The 9,987-nt window shown below is 49.8% G+C and overlaps 1 protein-coding gene and 1 pseudogene across 6 annotated transcripts in view; both read left to right on the forward strand.

Annotated features, from left to right (window-relative positions):
- Positions 1-564: 564 nt before the first annotated feature.
- LOC115063664 lies at positions 565-664 on the forward strand (annotated as a pseudogene).
- Positions 665-4,306: 3,642 nt separating this feature from the next.
- The window catches only part of Ppdpf (pancreatic progenitor cell differentiation and proliferation factor), a 10,921-nt gene continuing 5,240 nt past the window's right edge, over positions 4,307-9,987 (forward strand). Inside the window, exons 1-5 of one of the 6 annotated variants that reach the window (XM_029536791.1) lie at positions 4,307-4,576; positions 5,137-5,208; positions 5,281-5,358; positions 5,494-5,590; positions 5,672-5,996. In XM_029536791.1, coding sequence (XP_029392651.1) covers positions 5,154-5,208; positions 5,281-5,358; positions 5,494-5,590; positions 5,672-5,789 — 348 coding nt within the window. In that variant the 5' untranslated portion in view covers positions 4,307-4,576; positions 5,137-5,153 and the 3' untranslated portion in view covers positions 5,790-5,996. Of the gene's footprint in view, positions 4,577-4,681; positions 4,918-4,951; positions 5,359-5,493; positions 5,591-5,671; positions 5,997-9,987 lie in introns of those variants that run through there. The other 5 variants (XM_029536790.1, XM_021194007.2, XR_003843498.1 and 2 more) reach the window with 5 other exon arrangements.

Consider the following 9,987-nt stretch of genomic DNA (forward strand, 5'->3'; position numbering starts at 1 on the left):
GACCCAGTACCCAAACCTTGCAGATACTGCAGCCTACAAAGTCCACCAAGCACAGAAGGGCTGGTGTTCTCTGTCCTCATCCTTTTTACTTGACAGGTATCCACTCACCTGTGGTCATTCATAGGAGAAGCAGAGTCTGCAAGTCAGCTGCTAGCCAGATCAAACAGTCAGTGGGAAGCCACGCTTCAGGGCTCCTAACCATAGCTTTCCAATATGAGCCAAGACCCAGGGACAGGTCAACATCTGGAGCTCAACAGTGATGTAGCCAACCTCACTAGGAACCTCAGAGGAGGTAAGAAAGGATGAGGTGTCTACCCTGAGGTCATAGCAAACTGTTTGCACAGATGCTAGGAATGGCCTGAGGACAAAGCCCCATGGCCTCTTTCCACACACTAACCAGCATGTATAGAGGTCAGAGAACAATTCTGTGGAGTCGGTCCCCTTCTTCCACCTTTATGTGGAATCCATGGGCCTAACTCAGGTTACCAAGTTTGCAAGGCAAGAGTGCTGAACCATCTCACCAGCTAGCATTTTTCTACTTTAAAGAAAGACATTATCCCATGCTTGCTTCCACAGCACATATAGTGAAATTGGAACAACGCAGAGATTAACATGGCCCCTGCCCGGGGACAACATGCAAATTCATGAATTATTCCATATTTACAAGAAAAACATTAAGACTCTCCCAGAGCTGGCACAATGGTACATGCCTGGGCCCTCTGCACATGGGAAGCTGAAGCGGAAGACTCACTTGAGCTCAAGAGTCCGAAGCCAGCCTGGACAGCAGGGTGAGAACTCATCTTAGCTAGGAAGGAAGGGGGAATGGAGGGAGAGAGAGAAGGAAGGAGACAGACAGACAGATGAAAGACGCTCCCTTCAGACTCGACTGCAGATGCTGATACTTGATGCTGAGAGTGAGGTAGGATGATTAGGCACACCCAGATCACAGCCAAGGGCGGCGTGGGAGAGACAGAAGGCCTTCTCGTCCAGCTGGGGATCATCGGCAGCTGGTCCCCACTGTAAGCCTCTCCCAGGCACATCCATCCAAGTGACGCAGCTAAGCTTGCCCCAGTGTGGGAAACTTTCCTTTCCTAGGTGCCGACCCACCATCTGGATCACAAACTCTGCTCCCAAGAGGATACTGTAGCACCTGGCAGGAAGTGAGCATAGCACATCTACAGCCTTAACCTGTCCAACCCCAGCAGAGGACTGCACCTCTAAACTGTCCATCCCTGAGACAGCCAGAAAGGCCCCTAGTGGGACCCAACCTTACTCCCACAGAGCAGATTCAGAGAGGCTGCATATCTCACAGGACAGGCTGGGAGACGTAGTGACCACAAGCTGTAGCCGCCTGCGGCCATACTAACTGGGTTCCTGAGTGGGAGGCAGGAGCTGTGTGGGAGAAAACGGCGAGAGGAATAATGGATGCTGAGACATGATTTTCTGTTCAAGGCTTCTTAAATTTTACTAAGAGTCTGTGCTTATAAAGAGGGGGGAGGCCCATCCCTCACCAATCCATTCTTGGTGCCTGTCCTACAGGTGCGAACCTGTAGGCAGATCTTCAGGATGCCAGTCTCTCAGCAGGTAGTAGTGTCTTGGAGAAGAGCAGGCAGGTATAGAACAATAGAGCCATCTAGGTCAGAAGGCCCCACTCCAGGTGGTCTCAGGCTCAGTGGCAGCAAGGGCAAAGTCAGTCTTTCCAGGCTGGGGGAGGCAATAACAAGCTACATGCATCCTGTTTCCTGCTGGAAGTGGTCAAGGTACCTCCTTCTTCAAGGCAAACAGGAGGTGGGACCTGGCTTGACCTCCTTAATAGACCAATGTTCTATAGTTCCTGCTAGACTCTGGAACTTTGCAAATGCTGGGCACATGTGAGGCTGGTCTTACTCAGCCTCTACTTCCTGAGGAGCAAGGGCAGCCATTGCTTCTTCAGTGACTGCATCTCTGCATTCTGGCCCATTTGATGGCTAGAGAGATAATCCAACCCTGGAAACAGGTGACAAGGCTAGCGCCAGTCTCAGCAGAAGCCCTGGCAGCTGTACCCTCCCCTCTCCCATGGAAACCCTAAACCCCTGAACGTCCTCCACCTCAGCCTCACTCTGGGACAGTACTATGTATATTGCCTGAACCCCTAGAGGTGGCCCTCACTCATACCTGACTCACCTGTGCCCCTGCTGAGTAACCACCATCTCTCCAAATCAGGGCAGATAGTTCACACTTCAGATAAACAGTGTGAGTTCCAATCCCAACCTCAAGTCTGTGCAAACTATATGAGGCCTTCTTCCAAACCAGTTTACAGTTGAATCCTGACAGTCCCTCCCCTCAGCCTGGTCTTTCTAGCCTTTGTCTGAACCACACAGATGTTACATAGCTTTTCCTGGGGAACACAAACAAGTATCTATTCACTGCAGGCAGGACGTTAATGACAGACCAAAGAGGAAATTCCAAGTCTAGCTTGTGAACCCATGAGTTTACTAGAATTACTGATGGAAGTGTGGGGATTTGGTGGTTAATCTTAGCAGACTTGATGGGCATTCGAGCCACCATGGAAATGAGCCTTTGCACATTTTGTCTGTGAAGAAGTCTCTAGATTGGGACTGAGGTGGGAAGACATTCCCCAAAAGTGGACAGCGCCATCCAATGGGCTGCATTCTTGAATAAACAAAGAAAGGGAGAGTGAGGTGAGCACCAGCCATCATCTTTCTATTTCCTAACTGCAGACATGACCAAGCTGCCTCATGTTCCTGCTGCCGTGATGTCCCCCTGCAACAGACTGCATGACAATGAGAAAACTATCAAGATGTAAGGGTCACTTACAAAAGTGAAGGTGACTCAGGAAGCTCAATCACAAGGCTCAGATCAGGCTGGGTGACAAGTCATGGAAGCTGCTTGAGTTTCCTGGTTGCAGTCAACTATGCTGGAACATCCCCTTGTCTCCAGCAATCGGTTACAGCTTATATAACCTGGAGAAGAGTGTGGTGAGTGTTGGTAAATCTCTTGTGAGTTCCCGGAACTCTCTTGTAATGGTTTGTTTCGAGACAGGGCTTCTCTATGTAGCCCTGGTCATCCTGGAACTAGCTCTGTAAACCAAGCTGGCTCAAACTCAGAAATCTCCTTGCCTCTGCCTCCCAAGCACTGGGATTAAAGGTGTGTGCCACCACCATCAGCAAGTCTCTTGTATTCTTGGGAGGTTTTGTTTTTCATTCATCTCATATGCAATACATCCCCACTGCAGCCTCCCTTTCCCCTTCCCCCGAACTTGTCCATCTCCCCTCTTCCCCAGATCCATTGCTCCTCTCTTTCCCTTCAGAAAAGAGCAGGCATAAGAAGATGCAATAGAACGAGGCATATATCCTTTACTTTCTTTCCAGAGGGAATTTTCACTAGAGAAAATAGCTAACAACCACTGGAGGTGCCCATGCACTTGACCAGGACAGTCCAGAGTAAGTCAGAGAGTCTGAAGTACATAACACCATGAAGGCAGAGGTCTCACCCTCCTGGTGTCACCATAGCTGTCCTTATCAGTGGCCTTACTCACTTGTACTGTTGTCATGTCAACTGCCCCCACCTCTTTTTCATTATACCTTACCCATCTCCTTTATGACCTCTAAACTAGCACCCCAACTGGGCCATTTCTTGTCTGGTTTTCCCGAGCTTGGATCAATGTTTGCACAAAGTAGGTCTCAACAAATCCAAGCAAAGGGTCCCAGCCAAAGCATCCTTGAGACTTTGGGGACGCAAGAGCCTCCTCCTGGGATCTTACTAGCCCCAGCCTCCCTGAGCCTCCATGAAGTCCAGCATCTTTGGTTATAGGAGAAACATGCTGCACGAAGCTGGCTTATGGTCCTCCCAGTCCCCGTGGAGGTCTGACAGAACACTGACTGCTGAGGAAGGGAAGAGTGGGCAGGGCATGCTGGCCAGCCCTAGAGCTCCAAGCACTTGATTCCCCCAAACATGAGTCTCTGACCAACAATAGAAGCTACTAGCTACTAGCCTGTCTCTGTTCGAGCTCTCTCTGACCCCAAGGCTTCGTCTGTCTTCCATCACTCCTCTCCAAACAGAACACGGGTTGGGAATGATGAACAACAGTCCGAGCTAGGACTTGAAAGAGACACAGACAGCTCCTCAGCTTACCAAGGGCAGGCTATTCCCTACAGGACCGCTTGGGGGCTCCAGGCACCATCCAGTGAGCCCAGAAAACAGAGATTGCGATGGTAGGGAGGTGCGCAGCGATAGCTGCCCCTTGTGCTTACTTATGTTAAACAGATCCACTCAGTCAAGGGTCGGAGTGAGGTACGTGGAAAATAAAGCCCGCGGGGACCGGTGAAAGCAGCAGACAGCAGCAAGAAAAGGGAACAAGAACACCAAACAGGCTGGACTACATGAGACCACATCCGAGAGGGTGGCACAGACTGAGGGGCACATGAGATTCTTTAACCTCTTCTATCCGGGTTCGAGTCCGAACCAGGCGGGGAAAAAAGCAGCAGAGCTGGCTTCGACTGGAGCGAAACCACAGATGTTTGATCAAGGCGGTTAGGGCCAAGGTGGAACTTTGCAGAACGTAGCATTGCAGAAGGTAGGGTGGATCCTTGCTCCGCTCGGGGTGGAGTCTAATAAGGAAGGGCGGGACCACTTCGTGCTACCGCTGGTCTAATAGGTATCAGGAGAGTTTAAAAATCTCATGGGTGGACCCACCGTGAAGCGGGAGGGGTTTTGACGCGCGCTCCGCCTCCCAGTGGTGCGTCTTTTGCGGTGCAGGAAAGCAACTAAGTACGTGCGTGCGCATAGCGCGCGTGGGTCCTAAAGTGGTGGTGTTTCGTGGGTTATCTTTGCAAATGGGCTCCTCGGCCTAGCGCCCTGGGCGTTGCCACCCCGTGGCCTTGCACGAAGCCTGCAAGGAAGGGGTTCTCCGCCGAGGTGAGGGCAGTGGTAGTAGTGGTAGTGGCAGCCGGCGGTGGGGTGGGGGAGGCGCGTCTTCTTGGGGCCAGGAGCAGACAAAGCTCCTTTGTCTCACCGCGCAGCCGGCCCGGGCTGGTTGGAGCCGCCTGGAAGCCAGGCACTGTCAGGACCCGGGAGACTCGGGGAACCCTCCGGTGTGCGGTGACCAGGGCCCACATTCTGCTCTCGTCTCCGCAGCGCCTCGGCCCTGAAGCATGGCAGCCATCCCTTCCAGCGGCTCGCTCGTGGCTACCCATGACTACTATCGGCGTAAGTAGCCCCTCTCCAGCCCCGCCCAGGACTGGCCCAGGGCCCTGTGGCTGACCCGCCTCCCCTTCCCAGGACGCTTGGGCTCCTCGTCCAGCAACAGCTCCGGCGGAAGTGCCGAGTACCCTGGGGACGCCGTACCCCAGTCCCCGGGTAAGTGCAGAACCAGCCAGCGGAATGGCAGAGTTCACGTCCTAAGGCGGGAGTGGGGTGGGTTGGGAAGCGGAGGGGGGGATGGGGAGCGTGGAGAGGGACTGGAACCCATCGTGACCCTCCTTTGCTCCTCAGGTCTTCCTAAAGCCGACCCGGGCCACTGGTGGGCCAGCTTCTTTTTCGGGAAATCCACCCTCCCATTCATGGCAACAGTGTTGGAGTCTCCCGAGCGGTGAGTCCATCTTCCATGTGGTTGTGGGGGTGGCCCCAATTAAAGCAAATGCTGACCCAGTGACCTATGCTCTCCCTATAGCTCGGCAGAATCCCCCCAAGTCTCCAAAAGCCCGATCACCTGTGGCCTGGCTCCTGAAACCATGAAGCAGCAGCCAGTCATGCATCCTGGCCAGACCAACCCCAGGGCCCCGTCCTGACCTATCAAAATCAGCAGCCTGCCCAAGCTGAAGTGGTGCTAGGCCAGAGCCTACCCTCTCAACCCTCCCTGTAAACTAGGAAGGCTGAACAACAGACAGCAGTAGGAGCTGGAGAGAGCCCCCTCTTGGTTCACAGCACTGAACTTTCCTGACCCCGTAACTGTGTCTTGGCACAAAGCAGAAAATAAACTCACAGCAGCCACCCTCCCCCGGTGTGTTTGAGATGTTACTGAACCCAGCCTTGCTTCCTGCTGGATGCTGTACTGCTCCCAGGCCTTCCTGACAGCTCCGTTGAGACCCTTCCCAGTTATACCCCTGCATCTGGTAAGATACCCTCTCAAGTGGGCCTGGGCCCAGGTAGACAGTCCAGGGGAAGCTGGGCCTCAGGCTGAGTTTGGGAGCTCTCAGCTGAAGGGACCCGGTTTCTATGCAGGAACCTGGTGGGTGACCTTGGGTCAGGCCCTCCCTACTACTTGCTGCATGGCTGGTTCCCCAAGGCTGGGAATACTAGCTCAGACTGAAAGAGGAAGTCTAGCCTCTAGGTCCGAGGGCATAGGAGCTGAGGGGTGTGGCTGAAGCAGCAAGGTTAGGGTGGAGTCTTAGGTGTGGCTCACCAAGCCTTCCTGCTACCTCACCCTGTAAACAGCTGCACTCTCCCCAGGGAACTAAAGCCTGTGCCTCTGACTGCAGAGCCTTCCCTCCTGCCTGCCCTGAGGGTGCCCAGATAGCTTGGTGGAACTCTGCCCTGAACTCCCAAGCAAGTTGTCCGGTGGAGGAGGGGTAGAGGAGGCTCTCTGCACCCTCGGTGGACTCAGAACAGGAAATGAGTTTTGCTTAGGCCAGATGAGACCCACAGAGCAGCTCCTTGTCAGAGCTGGAAGCTAGGGACAGCCACCAGCTCCAGGTGGCAAGGAGCATGGTTCCATCTTCCCTTCCCCTTTGTGGTTTCTCTGAAGTCTTGTCAGCTGTACAGCTGCGGCTGGCAAAGCTGAGAAGTGAGTGTTTTAGTGACTTGCAGAAGGGTCAGAGAAAGGTTGTAGAGTATAATCAGAAGTAGATGATAGTAAAGGAGAGATTTTTGGGATCTACTCTGGATCTTCAGTGATAACCCTCTGAAGAGATAGGCCTAGGGCTGGTTACACTGTAGGTTCTGGAACAAGCCCTGCAATCTCAGAAAAGTCAGGTTGACATGTTTACAAGTGCTGTGTTGATTCATACTTACAGTGCTGTCAGGCACCTGTGCTTGTTTGTGGTGCCAGGACTTTGATCTCAGAAAATGTATTCAGGTCAGGCTGCCACATCCAAGTTGTACCACAAGGTTTTTGCCAGGAGCACCTGTGGGTTTGGGTACCTCCCTCTTTGAAAAGTCCCTGAGGCTTCTAAAAAGTCAGCCCTTCTCATAGTAAGGCATTCTAGGAACCAGGCCAGTTCTTCCCACAAGGCCTTGCTCTGATGATGTCACCCTTAGTTACTGTACTAGTTACTCAGTCTACCTGGAGCTGAGGAAAAAGCTCAGGAGGCAAAGGCCTTGCCAATGAGAAGACCTGAGTTTGAACTTTGGAATCCCCATAAACGCTAGATGCGGTGTTTTCTACCTCAGTGCTGGGGTACAGATTTGTGAATTCATTAGGCTAATGATGAGAGACCCTTTAAAAAAATGGCACCCAAGGAACAACACCTGAACTTGTCATCTGACTTTCACATGCAAACGCAGACTACCTGGTAACACACTGTAGGTTCTAAAAAACTGATCAGGGGGGTGAAAGATACATAGTTCACCTTTCACAAAGTAAGCTAGAGACAGGGAAAAGATTAAAGATTGCCTTTAAAAAACAAACACTTCAGAACCAGCAAAATTCAAAGTCATTTTTAAAAATTTAGCTCTCGCCGGGCAGTGGTGGCTTACAGCTTTAATCCCAGCACTCAGGAGGCAGAGGCAGACAGGTTTCTGAGTTCGAGGTCAGCCTGGTCTACAGAGTGAGTTCCACGACAGCCAGGGCTACACAGAAAAACCCTGTCTCAGCCGGGCGTGGTGGTGCATGCCTTTAATCCCAGCACTTGGGAGTTCGAGGTCAGCCTGGTCTACAGGGTGAGTTCCAGGACAGCCAGGGCTACACAGAAAAACCCTGTCTCAGCCGGACGTGGTGGTGCACGCCTTTAATCCCAGCACTTGGGAGGCAGAGGCAGGCGGATTTCTGAGTTGGAGGCCAGCCTGGTCTACAGAGTGAGTTCCTCTTTAAAAAAAAAAAAAAAAAAAAACCCTGTCCCGAAAAAAACCAAAAATTTAGCTCTCGAGCCCTTTCTCTCTTTTTCTCCCCTCACCCTCTCCGTGGAGAGTCTCCTGGCCTCAATCCTTGGGTCCCATGAACTTGCCTGAGAGCAGTTTCCCAATAAACTTGCCTTTAATACAATCTTTTAAAAAAAAATTAAAACATCAGTCTACTGATACTGAATTCTTGCTCTGACTTATCTGGAAATGGCAGTGAGCCCCACCAGTTTCCTGTGTAGAAACACTGAGACAGGTGATTCTAAGATAATGTGGGCACCTGTCTGATATAAACATCTGGAAGACAGAGCTGGTAGACACTTTCCATCTCCAGGAGTCAAAGTAAATATTTGTGAAGGAAAATTAAGCCTCAGCTAAGGAGCTAATAATTCTCTGTGGCATGTCTTCAAGTATAACAGGAATATAACTGATGACATCCCTGGATATACCAGATTTTCAGGAATTTTCTACATTAGCACCTGTAAGTATAACCTGAAGGTTTTATATTTCAATATTTGACAGGGCTTTTTATATAACATATCAAATAAACCCAGTTTAATAGCTCTCTTTTATGAAAGAGATCCTGAGGCTGCAAGTCCCCTTCCAGAAACTGAAAAGTTGGTTTACACTTAGAATTGAATCCAGAGTTTGGTTTCAGAATTGTCAAAGTCTTGGTTAGGTATGACCTTAGTTACCTAACTAAACAAAGTAACAAGATATTTAAAGGAAATCTAGGTTATGTGGTTATGAGCAAAATTTGTCCTTCAGTAATCGAAGACCAAGTCACATTCAGCATGGAAGAAGCACGCGACTGAGCACAAATCCTCGGCTAGTCTCCTAAGTCAAACTAAGATGGCAAGAGTTTAGAACTTGTAAACAGACACCTTTCATAACGCCAAACTAGTTTTATGTCACTATATTATTGCTAAAATGATTTCCTTTCGGGGAGATATTTTAATAGACTGTCTTAGCCCAAGTTTGTAGAGAGAATCTCTGCACTGTGTAAAAGCATTCACCTGTCAATAAAAAAACCTTTTGGCCAATGAGCTGAGGCAGGAAATAGGTGGGAGTTCCAGCAGAGAGAAGAATTCTGGGAAATAGTGAGACTTGAGAGATTCACCCAGAAAGGAAACTAACCAGTCGAAGAACTTGGACTAGAATAAACTGGATTATTGACATAAGAGCTAGTGGGAAAATGAACCAATGTTATTGGCCTAAGCATTTATAAGTAAATAATTAGTCTCAGAGTCTTGTTATTTCTGGGAACAAAGTGGTCAGGAGGAAAAGCCCACGGTTACACAAGTTGTTCTTAAATCTTTTGTGGTGAAAATGTCCTTTTGATTCTTCTTTTTCTACCTCCCAAATACTAGGGACTTGGGTCCCTATACTATGCACTGTTAGGATGAAACTGAAGACTCACTTGTGTTAGGTAAGTGCTCTACCAGCTGAGCTACAGCCGAGCCTCTGAGCTATTTAAAAGAACTCTTAAATCATTTCAGTCCTTAGCTTTGACTATATGAGATAAGATTCCATTCCACCAGGCCTTTGGAAGGCACTTTGAAAAAGTAGCCATCAACAAGCTGTATGTGGGGATGTACACCTTTAATCTCAGCACTAGGAGGCAGAGGCAAGTGGATCTCTGAGTTTAAGGCCAGCCTGGCCTATAGAGCTAGTTCCAGGATGGCCAGTGCTGCACAGAGAAGCCCTGTCTCAGAAAACAAAACAACAATAACCATCCATCAGCTTTCTCTCCCTATTTTTCTTTTTCATAGTTTAGAACAAGTCCTATGTTAGCATTCAGTGATTATTCTCTCTAAATGATAATGTATAACCTTACCACAAATGGAGTTTCCCTGCACGCTTTGCACATAGATGGTTTTCCTTGTTATTTCTAGTGGTTCTAATTACATATATTGTCATTCTTTTTTTTTT

Source organism: Mus pahari, chromosome 3, assembly GCF_900095145.1.
Source record: "Mus pahari chromosome 3, PAHARI_EIJ_v1.1, whole genome shotgun sequence".
Classification (NCBI taxonomy): Eukaryota; Metazoa; Chordata; class Mammalia; order Rodentia; family Muridae; genus Mus; species Mus pahari.